General features: G+C 52.0%; 1 protein-coding gene across 1 annotated transcript in view; it reads right to left on the bottom strand.

Annotated features, from left to right (window-relative positions):
* The window catches only part of pick1 (protein interacting with prkca 1), a 37,907-nt gene that overhangs the window by 4,905 nt on the left and 10,225 nt on the right, over nt 1-22,777 (bottom strand). Inside the window, exons 3-12 of the mRNA XM_078430394.1 lie at nt 21,331-21,442; nt 15,902-16,030; nt 15,118-15,184; nt 12,834-12,923; nt 9,850-9,903; nt 9,028-9,090; nt 6,598-6,731; nt 5,589-5,681; nt 3,331-3,381; nt 1,278-1,422 (exon numbers count right to left, since the gene is read on the bottom strand). Coding sequence (XP_078286520.1) covers nt 1,278-1,422; nt 3,331-3,381; nt 5,589-5,681; nt 6,598-6,731; nt 9,028-9,090; nt 9,850-9,903; nt 12,834-12,923; nt 15,118-15,184; nt 15,902-16,030; nt 21,331-21,442 — 938 coding nt within the window. The remainder of the gene's footprint in view (nt 1-1,277; nt 1,423-3,330; nt 3,382-5,588; nt 5,682-6,597; nt 6,732-9,027; nt 9,091-9,849; nt 9,904-12,833; nt 12,924-15,117; nt 15,185-15,901; nt 16,031-21,330; nt 21,443-22,777) is intronic.

A 22,777-nucleotide genomic window follows, 5' to 3' on the forward strand; every position in this document is an offset into this window, starting at 1 on the left:
GCTGCCTAGTATATCCCACCCCTTGACAGGTGCCATTGTAACAAGATAATCGATGTTATTCACTTCGCCTGTCAGTGGTCATAATGTTTAGGCTGATCGGTGTAAAACACATATAAAACAAACAATAATAGTGAAAAAAAGACAAATCCAATGCCCCCCATCTATGTAGTTTATTTGGAGATTCAGACTCAACACAGCAAGGAGAAGCTCCATGGTGGCACCTCACCAACAACCCCATTCATCGCCATTGCCGCTCCGCTGCCCACATTGGGCACCTGTCGTTTCTAATGTTGCTACAGATGACCAATTCTTCTTTTTAAGTCCTGGCTCCCCAGAGGCTGCCTGACCTGTTGTCACAGATTTCCTGCAACCGGTGGCCTCTGTAGCCTACTGCTCCAGGTTTGTCCCCCTCTCTCTCCACACACGCACGAGGTGTCATTAACAAACCTCCAGCACCTTGTCAGCCACCTTCTCTTGGATTCCACCCTGTCACAGGTCCTGTCCTGATCCTCTCTCATCCCCAATCTCTTCACCCCCACCCTCACCCCAAACCAGGTGCTGGAGAACACGAAATCGCTGGTGGGCGCGAACTTGGCACCATCACGCCTAGCACAGTGCCAGCATGCATGATAAGCCAGTGTCATGCCACTGTCATGCCTGTCATGGTACGCCTGATACAGCACGGTCACACCTGGCCACAAGAGCCTGACTACAAGTCTCCTTGATCTGGCTCTAAAGCTGCCGAAACAAACTGAATCCCAGTCTGAAGAAGGCTGGGATCCAGGAGCTGGGATCCAGTGGTCAAGATACAAGTGGTCAGTCTGAAGATGGGTCTCGACCCGAAACGTCACCCATTCCTTCTCTCCCGAGATGCCTCCTGACCCGCTGAGTTACTCCAACATTTTGTGTCTATCTTTGGTGTAAACCAGCATCTGCAGTGTTCAACTAGAAGTTAAGACCAAAGATAGTAGAGGAACAAGAAGGACCACTCTGTTGAAATCGCCTTTACTGAAGTGCGGTCCGCAAAGGAACGTAACGTCCGCCATTTTAGTAAGCAAAACCCGCCGTTCGCTCTGCCTCTCGCAGTGTAATCAGTGTTGTGGGGGAACAGTATGTGTGATGATACCATTAAAATGCAGAATATATCTCATCAACTCACAGATTTTTGTTATTTTTCTTTTAAAATGTTTCTGCAGGTTTCTGCCTACTAAAATGGCGCCGTGACGTAGGGTCGAGTGGTCTATCTTGCTCCTCTAGTATCTTTGGTTAAGACTAACCATGTTTCTGGTCCAAAAGTTCGATTTTCTCCAGGACGTCCTTCCTCATCTTGGCAAAGCGGGCTCTGGCCTCTTGCCGACACCGGAGGATCAGGCGGTATTCGTAGTTGCCGGTCCCGACTCGGTACAGGGGTTCCTGCAGAGCCTGGGGTGGGGCAGAGAGAAGGGGGGGGGGTCAGCTCAGTCCCGCGGGCAGACAGACACAACACGCACAGCCCCACCAAAGCCGAGAGCGTATCAGGCCCGTAACTCTCCAACAGGTGGCGCTGTGTTAGAGTTGCTGTCTTACAGTGAATGCAGCGCCGGAGACCCGGGTTCCATCCCGACTACGGGTGCTGTCTGTACGGAGTTTGTATCCTCTCCCCGTGACATTTCTCCGAGATCTTCGGTTTCCTCCAAAGACGTACAGTTTGGAGGTTAATTGGCTTGGTAAATGTAAAAACTGTCCCCAGTGCGTGTAGGATAGTGTTAATGTGCGGGGATCGCTGGTCGGCACGGACCTGGTGGGCCGAAAGGGCCTGTTTCCGCGCCGTATCTCTAAACTGCAAGTACATCCCTCCAGTACATGTCAGAATCACCGCAGTACAAGCCCTGGCCAACAGGAGGCAGAATGTCATCAAGCTGGAAAGGTTACAGAGATTTACAAAGATTTGGCCAGAACAGGTGGGCCAGAGCTATCAGAGGAGGTTGAGCAGTCCAGGACCCTATTTCTTACAATGCAGGAAGATAAGGGGTGATCTTATAGAGGTGTATAAGATCATGAGAGAAATAGATAGGGTAAATCTGTTGGAATTCTTTGAGAAAGTAAACAGCGGGATAGACAGAGGAGTCAGTGGATGTGGTTTACCTGGATTTTCAGAAGGCCTTTGATAAGGTACCACACGTGAGGCTGCTGAGGAAGATGAGAGCCCACGGTATCAGAGGGCAGACACTAGCATGGATAGCAGGCTGGCTGGATGGGAGAAGGCAAAGGGTGGCAGCAAAGGGGGATTTTTCTGGGTGGCAGCCAGTGACTAGCGGAGTTCCACAGAGCTCGGTGTTGGGGCCGCTACGCTTCACGTTGTATGTTAATGATTTGGACGAGGGGATTGGAGGCTTTGTGGCCACGTTTGCAGATTATACAAAGATAGGTGGATGAGCAGGTAGTGAAGAGAAAGTAGGGACTCTGCAGTCCTTGGACAGGTTGGGAGAGTGGGCAGAGAAGTGGCAGATAATAATAAACAGACACCCGTCCCGAGCTGACGAGAGCTCTGTGTAGAGGTTGCTGATGGTAGTCTGCCTTCAACTCATTCCCACTCCCAACCCTAGCCAGCTTCCCTCAGCCTCAGCTGCACAGAGCGACAGACCTGACAGCCATAGCCGCCCCCCTCACCCACACCCCCCCACCTCACACGCCCCCCCCACCTCACCCACGCCCCCCCCACCTCACACACGCCCCCTCACCTCACACGCCCCCCCACCTCACACACGCCCCCCTCACCCACCCACCTCATGCACGCCCCCCCTCACCCACCCACCTCATGCACGCCCCCCCACCTCACACACCCCCCTCATCCACGCCCCCCCCACCTCATACCACCCCCACCTCACATGCCCCCTCACCTCACACACCCCCCCTCACCTCACACACGCCCCCCCACCTCACCCACCCCCCCCCCACCTCACACACGCCCCCCCACCTCACCCACCCCCCCCCACCTCACACACGCCCCCCCACCTCACATATGACCCCCACCTCGCCCATGCCCCCCTCACCCACACCCCCCCTCATCCACACCCCCCACCTCACACGCACCCCCTTCAACCATACCAACCTCACACACACCCCCCTCACCCATATTGCCCTCACCCACGCTCCCCCACCTCACATGCCCCCCTCACCCATACTGCCCTCACCCACAACCCCCCCTCACCCACGCTCCCCCCACCTCACCCACGCTCCCCCCCCTCACCCACGCCCCCCCCACCTCACACGCCCCCCTCACCCATACCATCTTCACCCACACCCCCCCTCACTCACGCCCCACCACCCCCACCCGCCGCCATCACTCACAATGCAGCTGTACTCTTCGTCATCCATCTCCTTCACCTTCAGGCAGTACGACTGCAAGAAACAAGAGGCAGCGTTAGGGAGCACGGCTGCTCACCACAACCATTTCTCACAACATGTCCCAGGCACTTCTCAGCAGGCTGAACATCTGAACAAAATTAACATGTCACTCGTGCTTTCAGCAAAGGACAACCCTTGAATTGCAGAGAGAGAGTGGTGGACAACCTCATCTCCTACATCCACATGGTTCTCGGTATGGGCTCTGTACATCGGCAAGGCCAAGCGCAGACTGGCCGATCGTTTCGCTGAACACCTACGCTCAGTCCCTCTTGGCCTGTTTGATCTCCGGGTTGCCAAACATTTTAACTCCAATGCCCATTCACAAATTGACCTTTAAGCCCTGGGCCTCCTCCACTGTCAGAGTGAGACCTCACGCATATTTTACTTGGGTATCTTACAAACTCCAAAGACGTACAGGTACGTAAGTTAATTGGCTTGGTAAACGTAAAAATTGTCCCTAGTGGGTATTGGATAGTGTTGATGTGCGGGGATCGCTGTTTCCACGCTGTATCTCTAAGCTAAGCTAAAACCTAGCAGTTTGAATGTTGATTTCTCTAATTTCAAGTGACCCCTGCATTCCTTCCCTTCCCACTCTAGTTATCCTGCTGGTTCCGCTGTTTGCAACCCTGTATCCCTCCGTTATTAGCTCTTCCCTAACTAACATTGGGCCATTTTGGCATCCACCCTTCCTTGATCTTCGTGAAATAGGAAAGAGTGCAGAAAAGATTTCGTTTAGTTTAGTTTAAAGATACAGCATTCAAAACAGGCCCTTTCGGCCCACCGGGTCCGCGCCGACCAGCGATCCCCGCACATTAACACTATCCTATACCCACTAGGGACAATTTTTACATTTACCAAGCCATTTAACCTACAAACCTGTACGTCTTTGGACTGTGGGAGGAAACCGAGGATCTCGGAGAAAACCCACGCAGGTCACGGGGAGAACGTACAAACTCCGTACAGACAGCACCCGTAGTCGGGATCGAACCCGGGTCTCCGGCGCTGCATTCGCTGTAAGGCTGCAACTCTACCGCTGCGCTACCTCATCATTTATGAGGATGTTGCCAGGACTCGTGGGACTGAGCTACAGGGAGAGGTTGGGCAGGCTGGGACTTAATTCCTAGGAGCTCAGGCAGTTGAGGGGCGATATTATAGAGATGTATAAAATTAGGAGGGGACTAGTACAGTTGACTGGATAGAGTCTTTTACCCAGAGTGGGCGAATCAAGAATTAGAGGGCATAGGTTTAAGGTGAGAGTGGAGAGATTTAATTGGAAGCTGAGGGGCAACTTTTCATAGGAAGCTGAGTTACATCGATAGGAAAGGATTACAGGGAGATAGACACAAAAAGCTGGAGTAACTCAGCGGGACAGGCAGCATCTCTGGAGAGATGGAATGGGTGACGTTTCGGGTCGAGACCCTCCTTCAGACTGAAAGTCACGGGAAAAGGAAATGAGAGATATAGATGATGATGTAGAGAGATATACAATGAATGAAAGAGATGCCAAAAAGTACCTATATTAAAGGAAACAGGCCATTGTTAGGTGTTTGTTGGGTGAAAACGAGAAGCTGGTGCGACTTGGATGGGAGAGGGATGGAGAGAGAGAGAATGCCGGGGTTACTTGAAGTTAGAGAAATCAATATTCAAACCACTGATGCCCAAGCGGAATATGAGATGTATAAAATTAGGAGGGGACTAATTAGGAGGGTTCCTTAAATTTGCGTTTAGCCTCACTCTGACAATGGAGGAGACCTAGGACAGAAAGGTCAGTGTGGGATTGGGAAGGAGAATTAAAGTGTTTAGCAACCGGGAGATCAGGACTGAGCGAAGGTGTTCAGCGAAGCGATCGCCCAGTTTGGAGTGTGGGAGGAAACCGGGGCACCCGGAGAAAACCCATGCGGTCCCAGAGAGAACGTGCAAACTCCACACAGACAGCACCCGTAGTCAGGACCAGACCCATGTCTCTAGCACTGTGAGGCGGCAACTCTATCATCGCGCCACTGTGGGATGTGGGAGGAAACCGGAGCACCCAGGAGAAATCCATGCGGTCACAGGGAGATTGTGTAAACTCTACACAGACAGCACCCGAGGTCCGGTTTCTGGTGCTGTGAGCCTGCACCACTGCGGTGGGAAGGGAATTGGGAACAGTTGGAGTCAGGACTGAGGAGTGGTGTCCATCCAAACTTTCAGAGTGTACGTACCAAATACTCAAACTTGACATCCAGGTACTTCTTGATGGTGAGTTTGGTGTCAGGAATGGCCTTGTGCAGGTACGTGTTCAGATCACTCAGCATCTGCAAACCCAAACAGCCGTCACGCAGTTTCTGCAGCTTCCTTTGTCTTCAGTTTTAGTTTTAGTTTTAATTTTAGTTCAGTTCGGTTTAGTTTGGGTCCTTGGATGGAGTTGAGGGGGGAGGTAAAGGGACAGGTGTTGCATCTCCTTCGATCGCAGGGGAAAGTGCCCGGGGAGGGGGTGGTTTGGGTGGGAAGGGACGAGTGGACCAGGGAGTTTTGGAGGGAACGGTCTCTGTGGAACGCAGAAAGGGGAGGGGATGGGAAGATGTGGCCAGTAGTGGGATCCCGTTGGAGGTGGCGGAAATGTTGGAGGATAATTTGTTATATGTGATGGTTGATGGGGTGGAAGGTGAGGACAAGGGGGACTCTGTCCTTGTTACGAATGGAGGGAGGGGGAGCATGAGCTGAGCTGCGGGATATCGACGAGGCCCTAGTGAGAGCCTCATCTACAATGGAAGGGGGGAACCCCCGTTTCCTAAAGAATGAGGACATCTCTGATGCCCTAGTGTGAAACACCTCATCCTGGGGGCAGATTTAGATTTTTAGATTTAGAGATACAGCGCGGAAACAGGCCCTTCGGCCCACCGAGTCCGCGCCGCCCAGCGATCCCCGCACACTAACACTATCATACACACAAGGGACAATTTTTACATTTACCCAGTCAATTAACCTACAGACCAGATGCCAGATGCAGCTTAGACGGAGGAATTGGGATCAGGGGATAGAGTTTTTACAGGAAACAGGGTGGGAACTGGATGAGTGCGGGTATCAGGAGTTGTGGGGAGAAGGCAGGAGAATGGGACGGAGAGACGGATCAGCCATGATTGAATGGCAGAGTAGACGTGATGGGCCGAACGTCCTAATTCTGCTGCTGTCCCTTATGAACCGGCTGTCATTGCCGCGGCTGACACTCACGGGCTTCACTGTTTTCAGGAGCCGGATGCCAAACTTTTCGATGTTCCGGTGAGCCTCTGCAAATTTGACGAAGGCCTCACTGGCGGCTGCCTGTGGCTCCCTCACGCCGATCACCGAGAACACGTTGCCGAACGCTGAAACAAACCAACACGGCTTAGACCCACAGCCGGGGAATCGAGAACCAGAGGACATAAGTTTAAGGGGGGGGCGGGGGGGAGGAAAAATGTAACAGGTACCCGAGGGGCAGCCTTTTCTGAACAAAAGGTGGAGGGTGTATGGAACAGGGGAGGGAGCTGAGGCAGGGACTATCGGGGTGAAGAAACATTTAGACAGGTACACGGACAGGACAGATTTAGAGGGGTTGGGCCAGACACAGGCAGGTGGGACTAGTGTGGATGGGGCATGTTGGTCGGCGTGGGCAGGTTGGGCCGGGGGGCCTGTTTCCACACTGTATCAGTCTACGGCTGCTCACAGTGCCAACTGCAGCTGCAAACCCTCGCCACAGGGCCCCCGTCGGGGAACTGAAGCCAAACCGCGTGTCCCCCTGCCGGCTCGGTGCGGCAATGACCGAATGAGTCGGTGCTGGCACGGTGGCACAGCAGTAGAGTTGCTGCCTTACAGCACCAGAGACCCGGGTTCCATCCTGACTCCGGGCACTGTTTGTACCCCTGTGTGCCCTGCGTGGGCTGTCTCCGGGTGCTCCAGTTTCCTCCCACACTCCAAAGACTTGCAGGTTTGCACATTAATTGGGTTCAGTAAGAATTATAATTGTCCCTAGTGTGTAGGATAGTGTTAGTGTGCGGGGATCGCTGGTCGGCGCTGACTCGATGCACCGAAGGGCCTGTTTCTGTGCTGTATCTAGTCCTAAACACTTGTCCGTGCCCAAATCCAATTTATCCTCATAGTCATAGCTGCACAGCATGGAAACAGGCCCTTCAGCCCATCTAGTTTAGTTTAGTTTAGCTTAGAGATACAGCGCGGAAACAGGCCCTTCGGCCCACCGGGTCCGCGCCGACCAGCGATCCCCGCACACAAACATTATCCTACACACACTTGGGACAAGTTTCACATTTACCAAGCCAATTAACCTACAAACCTGCACGTCTTTGGAGTGCGGTAGGAAACCAAAGATCTCGGAGAAAACCCACGCAGGTCACGGGGAGAACGTACAAACTCCGTACAGACGGCGCCCGTAGTCGGGATGGAACCCGGGTCTCCGGCGCTTGCATTCGCCGTAAGGCAGCAACTCTACCGCTGCGCCACTGTGACCGCCCTTCGAGGCCATCCCCGATCAGCAGCAGCAAGCAGGCAGGCCCCAGGGTGGAGATGTCAAGAACTAGAGGGCATAGCTTTATGTTCATTGGATCGAGGAGCAGAAGTAGACCTTTCAGCCCATCATGTCTGCTCCACCATTCAATCCTGCATGATCTATCTTTCCCTCTCAACCCCATTCTCCTGCCTTCTCCCCATAACCACTGACACCCGTATTAATCAGGAAACCACCAATTTAGCTGATGGGAGGGGAGGGGAGGGGGCAAAGTTGTTTTACGGAGGTTGGTGGGTGCCTGGAACACTCTGCCCTGGGTGGTGATGTCGGAGGCAGGTACGATAGTTGTATTAAAAGATGGACACATGGGAATGCAGGTAATGGAGCGATATGGATCACATGCAGGCTGGGAAGATTAGTCTACCTTGGCGCCATGGTACCAGCACACACATTGTGGGCCGAAGGGCCTATTCCTGTGCTGTGCACGTTCTATGTCTATTCCCTGGGTCATGCACAGCACAAGCCTCTCCCATTATAAAATGCACCCAGCCCTGAACTGTATCATCTCACTGGGGCAGTGCGCGGGGGAGTGCTGCAACGGTGGGCAAACCGGATGGAGGTACATAGAAACATAGGTGCAGGAGTAGGCCATTCGGCCCTTCGAGCCTGCACCGCCATTCAATATGATCATGGCTGATCATCCAACTCAGTATCCCGTACCTGCCTTCTCTCCATATCCCCTGATCCCTTTAGCCACAAGGGCCACATCTAACTCCCTCTTAAATATAGCCAATGAACTGGCCTCAACTACCTTCTGTGGCAGAGAATTCCACAGATTCACCACTCTGTGTGAAAAAAAACTTTCTCATCTCGGTCCTAAAAGACTTCCCCCTTATCCTTAAACTGTGACCCCTTGTTCTGGACTTCCCCAACATCGGGAACAATCTTCCTGCATCCAGCCTGTCCAACCCCTTAAGAATTTTGTACGTTTCTATAAGATCCCCCCTCAATCTTCTAAATTCCAGCGAGCATGCTGGCTGGGGAAATGCCCACTGAACACCCAGAGCCCTGAGGAAGGGGAGCCGTAGGTCTGCCAGTCGGTAGGGCAGCACCGCAGTGGAGTGGACCCAGCTACGGATAAACACAGCGAGCGGCAGGGTTACCTCTGTGTGTCTGTGACAGCTCGAAGAACGCTCTCAGCAACCTCTTTGTGTGCTCCATCAGCCCTGTCGTACGTGGGAAACGGGAGACATTTTAGCACGTCGAACAGAGAGGTCGAAGTCTTTCCTTCCTGAGCTCGGGAACACTGGATGCCCCATTCCCCCACACCCAGAGGACACCCTCCCTCCCGCCCATTCACCGTGCACCCACTGTCTCCCCCCCACTCTCTCCCAGTCCCACACCACACACTCTCTCCCATTCACCACACCCGGCACCCGACCCACACCGCCCTCCCCCCACCACGAGCACCCCAACACTCCCCCACAGACCCTGACCCCACACAGCCTGCACTCGTACACTACACACGCTCCCAGCACCAGGCACCCACGTTCCCAGCACCCAGGGCAAACCTGCACCCACGTTCCCAGCACCCACGTTCCCAGGACCCAGGGCAAACCTACACCCACGTTCCCAGCACCCACGTTCCCAGCACCCAGGGCAAACCTACACCCACGTTCCCAGCACCCACGTTCCCAGCACCCAGGGCAAACCTACACCCACGTTCCCAGCACCCACGTTCCTGGCACCCAAGGCAAATGTGCACCTGTTCCCAGCACCCACGCTCCCACATCCACAACCCCCATTCCGCTGCCTTCTCCCTGACGTTACAAAACATGAACCTTCCAACAACACAACCCTCTTGCCCTCCCCACCCCGCCCTCTGACGCACCCTCACCCCCTGTCAGCCTCCTCCCCCACCACTGACCCTCGCCGCCTGCCATCCCCCACTCTCCCCCACCACCCTCTCCTCCGGTCCCCGGTACCTTTGTACAGCTCCGCCGTCCTCTCCAGCTCCTCCAGCTTCTTCACCAGTCCGTCTGGAAGAAAGGGCGTTCAGGAGGCGTCAGGTTTCACTCTCCCACTGACACTGGAACAGCCCACACCCTCAGCCCCTGCATGGAACCCACAGTCACTCCCCCGTTAACCTTGGGTACACCTCAATTAACCCTGAATCGAGTCCCAGTGTCAGTCTCATCGATCAAACATAATAAACTCCGTTAGAGTCATAGGATCAGTGATAGGAGCAGAATTAGGCCATTCGGCCCATCAAGTCTACTCCGCCGTTCAACCATGCCTGATCTATCTTTCCCTCTTAACCCCATTCTCCTGCCTTCTCCCCATAACCTCTAACACCCATACTAAATCCGACGCTCCAGGGAATGGAGTCCTAGCCTGTTCAACTGCTCCCGATTGCTCAGACCCTCGAGTCCTGGCAACATCCTGGTAAATCTTCTCTGCACCCTTTCCAACTTGTTGTCACTCCTTTACTCCACTGACTAAACCCCAGTTTCGCTCCCCCACCCATCTCTGTGGGGCCGTGGGTTTTATGCTCGAAGGTTGGGTGAGGCAGCGGAGCTCTGTGTCAATGGGCACAGGCAAGGCCTGAGTGTACTCCTTCTGTGAGCGGCGCGCGCGGTGGCGCAGCGGTAGAGTTGCTGCCTTACAGCGAACGCAGCGCCGGAGACTCAGGTTCGATCCTGACTACAGGAGCCGTCTGTACGGAGTTTGTACGTTCTCCCCGTGACCTGCGTGGGTTTTCTCTGAGATCTTCGGTTTCCTCCCACACTCCAAAGACGTGCAGGTATGTAGGTTAATTGACTGGGTAAATGTCAAAATAAATAAAAAATTGTCCCTAGTGGGTGTAGGATAGTGTTAGTGTGCGGGGATCGCTGGGCGGCACGGACTCGGTGGGCCGAAGGGCCTGTTTCCGCGCTGTATCTCTAAATCTAAATCTACCCTCTCCTTGGGCTCATTCCCAGAAATCAGTGAACCTTTGCACAGAGGACGTTCTGCGATAACACAAACTGTATATCACGCGGGGAGAATTGGGGAACGCTATTTCTATTACGCGGGCCCAATTGATAATAATGCCATTTTGATCAGGAACCAGAGAACAACTTAAAAGTTACTCTGGAAATTGTCAAGCAGAAAAAAAGCTGTGGGGAAAAAAAATATCGAAGGTAGACACAAAATGCTGGAGTAACTCAGCGGGTCAGGCAGCATCTCGGGAGAGAAGGAATGGGTGACGTTTCGGCTCGAGACCCTTAGATTTAGATATACAGCGCGGAAACAGGCCCTTCGGCCCACCGAGTCCGCGCCGCCCAGCGATCCCCGCACATTAACACTATCCTACACACACCAAGGACAATTTTTACATTTACCCAGTCAATTAACCTACAAACCTGTACGTCTTTGGAGTGTGGGAGGAAACCGAAGATCTCGGAGGTCACGGGGAGAACGTACAAACTCCGTACAGACGGCGCCCGTAGTCAGGATCGAACCCGAGTCTCCGGCGCTGCATTCGCTGTAAGGCAGCAACTTTACCGCTGCGCCACCGTGCCGCCTTCTTCAGACTCAATCTGACTCAGTCTGAAGAAGGGTCTCGACCCGAAACGTCACCCATCCCTTTTCTCCCGACACGCTGCCTGACCCGCTGAGTTACTCCAGCATTTTGTGCCTACCTTAGAAGAAAAAAAGCAGTCCTAGATTTAAACAGTATTGAGGAAAAAGACTGTTTCCGTGCAATCTGTCTGCTGTACCCAGACACCATTGTCTCTTAATGTCAGTGTCACCATGGAAGGCCATGGAATTGACAAGCGATTACTTCTAGTGACACTTGTACAATGATGCTCTATTACACAATGTAACAAACAGCCCCTAGTATCTTTAGCTTGCAGTAACAAAAATCAACTTATTGCTGTTGAAAAAGGACCTTTATTTTTAAACATAGAAACTAGGTGCAGGAGGAGGCCATTCGGCCCTTCGAGCCAGCACCGCCATTCATTGTGATCATGGCTGATCATCCACAATCAATACCCCGTGCCTGCCTTCTCCCCATATCCCTTGATTCCACTAGCCCCAAGAGCTCTATCTAACTCTCTCTTAAATCCATCCAGTGATTATTTTTGAATATTCTGTGGGAACAATAACTTTGTTATTGCCGGTCTGAAACTCTCTACTCCCTATTCCTTCCCACCATTTTCACAATGGACATTATAACATGATTGTTCTATAGTGGGAGGCTTTTTTCGGAATGCAACCGTTGTGTTACTGCAGAACCACCTGTATTAAGGGACACATGGTGGATACAGGAAATAAGGCACAAGGGTAAAGGATCATCATGGTCTTATTGAATGGAGAAGCAGGCATGAGAATGGCCGAATGGCCTCCTCCTATCTCTCATGTGCCCCTGTCACATTGCGACCCAGATTCCATCGCTGGCACAAAATGCTGGAGCGACACAGTGGCTCAGCGGTAGAGTTGTTGCCTTACAGCACCAGAGACCTGGGTTCGATCCTGACTCGGGGTGCTGTTTGTGTGGAGTTTGAACGTTCTCCCTGTGGACTGGGTGGGTTTTCTCCGGGTGCTCTGGTTTCCCCCCACACTCCAAAGACGTGCAGGTTTGGAGGTTAATTGGCTTGGTAAAATTGTAAATTGTCTCCAGTGTGTGTAGGATAGTGTTAGTGTGCGGGGATCGCTGGTCGGCGTGGAATCGGTGGGCTGAAGGGCCTGCTTCCGCGCTGCATCTCTAAACGAAACTCAGCGGGTCAGGCAGCATCTCGGGAGGAAAGGAATGGGTGAAGTTTCGGTCCCAAAACGTCACCCATTCCTTCTCTCCAGAGATGCTGCCTGACCCGCTGTGTTACTCCAGTATTTTACATCTATCTTTCGTATAACGCAGCATCTGCGGTTGCATCTTGCACCACTGGCCTTCCCTGAGCATCCCCCCGTGCTCAGCCTCACTCACCGTTGCACAGAATGGCCCGGCTCAGGCCCAGCGCGTCCGCGGTGCCCGAACTCATGTTCTCCACCAGCCGATGTTTCACCTTCTTCAGAACTGCAAAACACAAGGCAGCCCGTCAGCGCTGACCGAGCATTCACACCACCTCCCTGACCTCCTCAAGTAGAACGTAGTTAGAAACATAGAAATATAGTAAATAGGTGCAGGAGGAGGCCATTCGGCCCTTCGAGCCTGCACCGCCATTCACTGTGATCATCCACAATCAGTAACGCGTGCCTGCCTTCTCCCCATATCCCTTGATTCCGCTAGCCCCTAGAGCTCTATCTAACTCTCTCTTAAATCCATCCAGTGATTTGGCCTCCACTGCCCTCTGTGGCAGAGAATTCCACAAATTCACAACTCTCTGGGTGAAAAAGTTCTTTCTCACCTCCATTTTAAATGGCCTCCCCTTTATTCTAAAACTGTGGCCCCTGGTTCTGGACTCCCCCAACATTGGGAACATTTTTTTCCTGCATCTATCTTGTCCAGTCCTTTTATAATTTTATATGTCTCTATAAGATCCCCCTCTCATCCTTCTATAAGACCCCCTCTCATCCTTCGTTGTCCGATGAGGGATCTATCTGCCCACTGCCAACAGCAACCGGCCACCATTAACTGGACTGGGAGACACAAGAGACTGCAGATGTTGGGGTCTTGAGCAAAACAAGAACAAAGTGCTGGAGGAAGCCGGCGGGTCAGGTAGCATCTCTGGAGAACATGGATAGACGATGTTTCAGGATGTGAATGGAATGGGCAGATGACAATTCGAGTCAGGACTCTAGTTCAGACTGATCAGAACCGTTCCATCGACTCCATCTACACTTCACGCTGCTTAGGCAAGGCCACCAGCATAATCAACGACAAGTCTCATTCCTTCTTCTCCCCTCTCCCATCAGGAAAGAGGTACAGAAACGTGAAAACGCACACCTCCAGATTCAGGGAAAGTTTCATCCCAGCCGTTATCAGGCAACTGAACCATCCTATCACCAACTAGGGAGCGGTCCTGACCTCCCATCTACCTCATTGGAGACCCATGGACAATCTTTGGTATCACAAAAAGCTGGAGTAACTCAGCGGGTCAGGCAGCATCTCAGGAGAGAAGGAATGGGTGACGTTTCGGGTGACCCGAAACGTCACCCATTCCTTCTCTCCTGAGATGCTGCCTGACCCGCTGAGTTACTCCAGCTTTTTGTGATACCTTCGATTTGTACCAGCATCTGCAGTTGGTTTCCTACTCAACCTGGACAATCTTTGATCGGACTTTACTGACTTTATCCTGCACTAAACGTTATTCACATTATTCCCTTTATCGTGTACCTGTACACTGTGGACGGCTGGATTGTAATCATGAATTGTCTTACCGCCACGCAACAGAGGCTTTTCACTGTACCTCGGTACACGTGACAATAAACTAAACTCCGACTCTAACTCTCAAAATGGTTTTGCCGCAGCTTGCCAGAAACAGACAGCGACTCCACCACCAGGATAAAAGTGGCCAGGGGCCTCAAAAAACCAGGAAGGATGGAGCCGGAAACTGCGAAATTCCAACTCGGAGGGAAAGCAACACTGGACTACAGAAAGTGGAGTAATGGGTAAAAAAAGACAGACACATTAAAAAATATCAATCATCTGTCACGATAGATTATTCCCCATAATTAGACAATAGACAATAGGGGCAGGAGTAGGCCATTCGGCCCTTCGAGCCAGCACCGCCATTCAATGTGATCATGGCTGATCATTCTCAATCAGTACCCCGTTTCTCCCCATACCCCCTGCGATGGCAGAGTTTAAATAGTTCTATTTCTGAGCCAGATTTTCATAGAAGGTGTTGACGGGATAGAGCGGAGAATACAAAGTGCTGGAGTAACTCAGCGGGTCAATCAGCATCTGTGGAGGACACGGATAGACGACGCTTTAGGTCGGGATACTTTCTGCAGAACGCCACACAGTAAAAATATCATTACACGAACAGATCAAGCATGGACTTTGTGACAGGAGTTTAATGGGCAAATACGGCAACTTCACAGCAAGAGTGGTTCGAAACCAATGCCCCGCGACCAGTGGGGACTCTAAACCACAACACGCCACCTTCATAACACGTGGTGCTGCTCCCGACATGAAGTCAAGGGGCAGGGTGAGCACAGCAGGAAGGGTGTGGGTGGCAGACGGTGCCAAGGCGAAGGGTGGTGAGGGTGGGCAGGGAATACGGGGACATTTTACATTGGCACTCTGAACAGATAACACCACTTACCGATGTCTAAGGTTTTGCCTTGCTTCGGATCAGCCTGGAGTTTATTGTAATGAATCGTAACTTCTCCCTTTCGGACGTTAAAAGAATAGATGAAAAATTATGGACATTTACAAAAATGGCACAGGTGCTCCTCGACTTACGATAAACCCATCGTAAACCGAAAATATCGCAAGTCGAAAATGCATGTCACTAGCCAGGAAAAGGTCAAAATTCGAAGTACGGTTTCTACTGAATTTGTATCTCTTTTGCACCATCGTAAAGTCGAGATATCGTAAGTCGAAGCATCGTAAGCCGAGGAGCATCTGTATTGGAATGCACAATAGAGAATTGCAAGGAATTGTAGACACAACCAATCTCCCTTCCACTGACGTGTTGGAAAGAACTGCAGATGCTGGTTTAAATCGAAGGGAGACACAAAATGCTGGAGTACCTCAGCAGGTCAGGCAGCATCCTGGAGAGAAGGAATGGGTGACGTTTTGGGTCCAGACCCTTCTTCAGACTGGTGTCAGGGGAGTAGGCCCACTGACCTGTCATCAGTCTGAAGAAGGGTCTCGACCCGAAACGTCACCCATTCCTTTGCTCCAGAGATGCTGCCTGACCCCGCTGAGTTACTCCAGCGTTTTGTGTCCACCCACCCTGTTCAGTACAGCCTCCACTCTGCCACACCAGCGGGCTTTCCATCCCAAGCATCCTCCCCATCCCCCAGCACGTTGGGCAATCGCACTCTCATTGCCATCGCATGACCCCACCCCTGGCCTGAGATCCACCCCGCACCCCCCCTCACCTTCACAGCCTGAATCATCTTGGCCACCTCCACTTTGGTCTTCCCCTTCACCGGTTTCCCGGTCACTCCGAGGAGCTCGTCGCCCGCGGCCAGCGTCCCGTCCAAAGCGGCCGGAGTGTTGTCGAAAACCTGCCCGCAGAAACGTAGGTCAGTGGCTGCCCCACATGGTCAGCTGCAGCAGCGCCGGAGTACAGGCGGAGCAGCGCCGGAGTACAGGCGGAACAGCGCCGGAGTACAGGCGGAGCAGCGCCGGAGTACAGGCGGAGCAGCGCCGGAGTACAGGCGGAACAGCGCCGGAGTACAGGCGGAACAGCGCCGGAGTACAGGCGGAACAGCGCCGGAGTACAGGCGGAGCAGCGCCGGAGTACAGGCGGAGCGGAGCCGGAGTACAGGCGGAGCAGCGCCGGAGTTCAGGCGGAACAGCGCCGGAGTACAGGCGGAACAGCGCCGGAGTACAGGCGGAGCAGCGCCGGAGTACAGGCGGAGCGGAGCCGGAGTACAGGCGGATCGGAGCCGGAGTACAGGCTGAGCAGCGCCGGAGTACAGGCGGAGCAGAGCCGGAGTACAGGCGGAGCAGAGCCGGAGTACAGGCGGAGCAGCGCCAGAGTACAGGCGGAACAGCGCCGGAGTACAGGCGGAGCGGAGCCGGAGTACGGGCGGAGCGGAGCCGGAGTACAGGCGGAGCTGAGTGGCAGCATGCATGGATCTGAGCTGAAATGGATCAGGAGCTGGAGTGGATCAGGAGCGAGAGTGGATCAGGAGCTGGAGTGGATCAGGAGCTGGAGTGGATCAGGAGCGGGAGTGGATCAGAAGCAAAAGTTCACGTTGATCAGGAGTGGAAGTGGATCAGGAGCGAGAGTGGATCAGGAGTGGGAGTGGATCAAGACCAGGAGTGGATCAGGAGCAAGCGTGAATCAAGAGGTGGAGTGGATCAGGAGCAAAAGTTCACGTTGATCAGGAGTGGAAGTGGATCAGGAGCGAGAGTTGATCAGGAGTGGAAGTGGATCAGGAACAGAAGTGAATCAGGAGTGAGAGGATCAGGAGTGAGAGGATCAGGAGCGGGGGTGGTTTAGGAGCTGTGGTGCAGAGACAGAGTAGAGCAGGGCATCTCTCTCTTTGGGCGCTGAGACCAAATCAGCAGCCGAGCCCGGGGGCTACGGCCTTGTACAATTTCAGCAACTCTCTCTTAATTGGGTTTCAACCACCTAACAAAAATTTGGTATTGGTTTATTATTGAAAAATAATATTGTTTTAGTATTGATTTATTAATAAAAGCACCACCATATTGTCATGTGTACAGTGAAAAGCTTTGTTTTGCATTCTGTCCAGGCAGATCATACTCTAAATGGGCACAGAAGAGAAAATAAACAGAGTGCTGAATATAGTGTTACAGCTACAGAGAAAGTGAAAATAAAAAAAGTTCAAGGGTTGCAATGAGGTTGGTTGGAAGAATTCATTTCCTATCATTCCTCTCATATCTGTTCAGTAATCTGATCACAGCGGGAAAGAAGCTGTTCCTGAATGTGGTGGCAGGTACTTTCATGCTTTTGATATCTTCTGCCCGATGGAATAGGGAAGAGGGAATGACCACGGTGTGAGTGGTCCTTGATGATGTTGGCTGCTTCCCGGAGGCAGCATAACATGTAGATGGAGTGGGTGTACAGGGATGAGAGGCAGGGGGGCTGGGCTGCGTGATGGACTGGGCTGCGTGATGGACTGGGCTACATCCATAATTTTGCAATTTCCTGTGACCCTGGGCCATAAGAGTGGCCAGGCCAAGCTGCGATGCATCCTGATAGGATGCTTTCTACGGAGCAGTGGTAGAGTTGCTACCTCACGACGCCAGAGACGCGGGTTCCATCCTCACTACGGGTGCTGTCTGTACGGAGTTTGTGCGTTCTCCCCGTGACCCGCGTGGGTTTTCTCCGGGTGCTCCAGTTTCCTCCCACACTTGAAAGTCACACAGGTTTGTAGGTTAATTGGCTTCGGTAAAATTGTAAATTGTTCCTCGTGTGTAGAATAGTGCTAGTGTGCGGGGTGATTGCTGGTTGGCGTGGACTCGATGGGCCGAAGGGCCTGTTGCCGTGTTGTATCTCTAAAGTAAAGTCTAAATTAGTGGAAGTTAGTGGAGCCCTGCTGAATTTCTCCTCAAGGTATGTCTACTTTGAAGAGGTTCTCCTCTATCCTTCGAGAGTTCTGCGACACCCTCTCTCGTTCCACCCGTCCGTGATTCGTCCTGCTCTTTGGCTCTTCAACCACGTTCTTTGCACCTTTTCACATCTCTAGTTTCCCGCTCCCCAGACTCTCAGTCTGAATAAGGGTCTCGACCCAAAACATCACCTATTCCTTTTCTCCAGAGATTTGCTGGCAGACCCACTGAGTTACTCCAGCATTTTGTGTCTATCTTCGGTGTAAACCAGCACCTGCAGTTCCTTCCTACACCTACTGAATTTCCTTAGTTTCTGAGGGAATAGAGGCGTTAGCTTTCTTAACCCATATTGTCATCTGTTGCTGCAATTTCCTGACAGTTAGTCACATGGTAGACAACCCTATACATAGAAACATAGAAAATAGGTGCAGGAGGAGGCCATTTGGCCCTTCGAGCCAGCACCGCCATTCATTGTGATCATGGCTGATCATCCACAATCAGTAACCCGTGCCTGCCTTCTCCCCATATCCCTTGATTCTGCTAGCCCATAGAGCTCTATCTAATCTCTTTTAAATTCATCCAGTGAATTGGCCTCCACTGCCTTCTGTGGCAGAGAATTCCACAAATTCCTAACTCTCTGGGTAAAAAAGTTTTTTCTCATCTCAGTTTCAAATGGCCTCCCTTTATTCTTAGACTGTGGCCCCTGGTTCTGGACTCCCCCAACATTGGGAACATTTTTCCTGCATCTGCATAAAGAAACATTTCCACAATTCTTTGCCTATAAGCCACTGATAACATTCCTACTGGCCTACAGACAGAGGCAGAAGTCATGTTTTCTAAATTAAGCAAATTAGCCTTCCCACAAGACCACCAGCTCCCAAAACAACGTCCCATTGATGGTGTAGGAAGAAAAACTGCAGGTGCTGGTTTAAATCGAAGGTAGGCACAAAGTGCTAGAGTAACTCAGCGAGTCAGGCAGCATCTCGGGAGAGAAGGAATGGGTGACGTTTTGGGTCGAGACCTTTCTGTCTGAAGGAGTTTGTACGGAGTTTGTACGTTCTCCCCGTGACCTGCGCGGGTTTTCTCTGAGATCTTCGGTTTCCTCCCACACTGCAAAGACGTGCAGGTATGTAGGTTAATTGACTGGGTAAAATGTAAAAATTGTCCCTAGTGTGTGTAGGATAGTGTTAATGTGCGGGGATCGCTGGGCGGCGCGGACTCGGTGGGCCAAAGGGCCTGTTTCCGCGCTGTATCTCTAAATCGAAAAAAAATAATCTAAATCACCCATTCCTTCTCTCCCGAGATGCTGCCTGACCCGCTGAGTTACTCCAGCATTTTGTGTCCTATTGACTGGCTGCCTGCTGCCTCAACAATGGTTAATTGTTGGCCTAAATCTGCTCCTATGACATGTGAACTTGTATTGTGCGTGCACACTCAAGAGTCCCTCGGTCTAAACCCAAGGAGGTTTGACCAAGCAAGCAAATGGAGGAGGCAGGAAACCCAGCACTGGAGGGAAAGACTCTTGGGAATACCATCAGCCATTGAAAACAGCAAGGAAAATCCACCAACCCACTTCATTGTGGCCCTTGCACTTTATTTTCCAAGTCTGCACTTTCTTTATAACCGTCACACCATAATGCATCATCAGTTTGAAGAAGGGTCCCCACCAAAATCGTCACTTATCAATGTTCTCCAGGGATGCTGCTTGACCCGCTGAGTTACTCCAGCACTTTGTGTCCTTTTGTGTAAAATAGCACCTGCAGTTCCTTGTTTCTGCACAGGCCCACCATGAAGTGGGTTGATGGATTTTCCTTTGTTTCCAGCTGCTGATTGTGTTTTCCCTTAGCACTAATTGTACTTGAGTTTAGTTTAGTCAGAGATACAACGTGGAACCAGGCCCTTCGGCCCACAGGGTCCACGCTGACTCGTGATCATCCTGTACACAAGCACTATCCTACACACGAGGGATAATTTACAGAAGCCAATTAACCTACAAACCTTCATGACCTTGGAGCGTGGGAGGAAACCGGAGCATCCGGAGAAAACCTAAGTGGTCACGGGGAGAACGTACGAACTCTGTACAGACAACACCCCTAGTCAGGATCCGAGTCTCTGGCGCTGTGAGGCAGCAACTCTACCGCTGTGTCACTGTACTTATGTCTGACTTGAACGTACTCATGCGTGGTATGAATTGACTGGGATAGTGCGTAAGGTTTTCCACTGTGTCTCGGTACATGAGACCAATACCAATTTAAAAAAGGGAGGACAACTTTAATACTGGACATATACACATAAAGCAGGAGTAACTCAGCGGGACAGGCAGCATCTCTGGAGAGAAGGAATGGGTGACGGCTCGGGTCGATACCCTTCTTCAGACTGAAGCGTCACCCATTCCTTCTCTCCAGAGATGCTGCCTGTCCCGCTGAGTTACTCCTGCGCTTTGTGTCTGTCTTCGGTTTAAACCAGCACCTGCAGTTCCTTCCTATACCTTTAATGCTGAGGTAGGAAAGAGTGAACTGAGAACCGAGGCTCAATAGACGTTCGGATATAGCAGGATAGGCTTGGGAACGGAAGTATCCCTGCCCTTTTCTGGGAATTCCAGGAAATTCCAGGGTATGAGTGTGGGGGGGGGGGGGGGGGGGCGACAAAGGAGGACCCAGCATGGGGGGAACTGCCGAGAACTAGGGGGGAACCACAAATGGAATGTGTTAAAATGGTTTGGTTAACATGGAATAGATTTTTTAGATTTAGATTTAGAAATACAGTGCAGAAACAGGCCCTTCGGCCCACCGGGTCCGCGCCGCCCAACGATCCCCGCACATTAACACTATCCTACACCCACTACGGACAATTTTTACATTTGCCCAGCCAATTAACCTACATACCTGTACATCTTTGGAGTGTGGGAGGAAACCGAAGATCTCAGACAAAACCCACGCAGGTCACGGGGAGAACGTACAAACTCCGTACAGACAGCACCCGTAGTCAGGATCGAACCTGAGTCTCCGGCGCTGCATTCGCTGTAAGGCAGCAACTCTACCGCTGCGCCACCCTGCCGCTTTGCTAAATACCTAGCAGCTGTGTCGGCGCCCTTTACGTGGCGACTCTTTGCATACCTTATCACTGTGACTTGTCGTTCACAAATCCCAACGGGAAAGTTGGTGACTGAGGAAGCCAAGGGGCGAATGTGAAGTGACGGGGTAGATGTGGCCAGCGGAGAGAGGGGAGTGAGAGGCGACTGTTTGTGCAGCAGGGGACCTGGTTACCTGCGGCTCCTCACCTGCACGATGTACAGACAGGGACAGTACTGCGCACCTCCTCCGATGCTGATTCCAATTAGATTCTGGGAATCCTTTTTCAGTGTCACCGTCCCAGGCACGGTTGGAATGCCCCTGAGCAAAACACACAGTTAAAACCTGACAGATATTTGCATGACGTTAAGCATCAATTCACGGGTCTTTAGACTTTTTGACTTCAGAGAGGCCCTTCGGCCCACCGAGTTCACGCCAACCAGCGGTCATCCACACACTAGCACTATCCGACATGTTTCCTGCCTCTAGCGTGTCCAATCCCTAAATAATCTTATATGTTTCAATAAGATTCAATAAGGCGGCACGGTGGCGCAGCGGTAGAGTTGCTGCCTTACAGCGAATGCAACGCCGGAGACTCAGGTTCGATCCTGACTACGGGCGCCGTCTGTATGGAGTTTGTACGTTCTCCCCGAGACCTGCGTGGGTTTTCTCCGAGATCTTCGGTTTCCTCCCACACTCCAAAGACGTACAGGTATGTAGGTTAATTGACTGGGTAAATGTAAAAATTGTCCCTAGTGTGTGTAGGATAGTGTTAATGTGCGGCGTGGACTCGGTGGGCCGAAGGGCCTGTTTCCGCGCTGTATTTCTAAATCTAAAAAAAAAACGAAATCTAAGATCCCCTCTCATCCTTCTAAATTCCAGTGTATACAAGCCCAGTCGCTCCAGTCTTTCAACATACGACAGTCCCGCCATTCCGGGAATTAACCTCGTGAACCTACTCCCTCAATAGCAAGAATGTACTTCCTCAACACACCTGGGACAATTTTTACCGACGCCAATTAACCTACAAACATGCACGTCTTTGGAGTGTGGGAGGAAACCAGAGCACCTGGAGGAAGCCCACGTGGTCAGAGAGAGAGAACGTGCAAACTCCGTACAGACAGCACCCGTAGTCAGGATCGAACCCGGGTAATTGGAGCTGGGAGGCAGCAACTCTACGCTGCACTACAACTGTGAAGTTATTCCCCTGAAATCAGTGGGTGACACCCCATCTCCATGCCTACCTACTCTCATCAATGGGTGATTTCCCCCAGCCCCCACCCTCACCCACTCCAATCAATGGGTGACTTCAGTGGGTTCAATGATGCTTTTGTCGCATGTGCAAAGTGCAAACAGTGAAACTCCTTTTTTACAAACAGTCCCGTGGAGTATTGCCAAACCTAAGCACAATCCATGATTGGCAAATTGTACAGAAATAGTCTACTGAGCCCGTATGCCAGAGTCCAGTCCGCGCTCTAGTTGTGAGGAACGGTGCTCGATCCAGGCAAGCCCCAGGCTGCTGTCGGGCCTCCAGCTGTCATCTTCCCTTGGACGTGTGGCTCGAACTGCCAACAGACGTCCCTCTCCTCGCCCTTCCACCTTCGTGTCCCGGGGTTTGGGCGCCTCTTGCAGTCGACCTCGAGGAGTTCATGTGCA

Source organism: Rhinoraja longicauda, chromosome 40, assembly GCF_053455715.1.
Source record: "Rhinoraja longicauda isolate Sanriku21f chromosome 40, sRhiLon1.1, whole genome shotgun sequence".
NCBI lineage: Eukaryota > Metazoa > Chordata > Chondrichthyes > Rajiformes > Arhynchobatidae > Rhinoraja > Rhinoraja longicauda.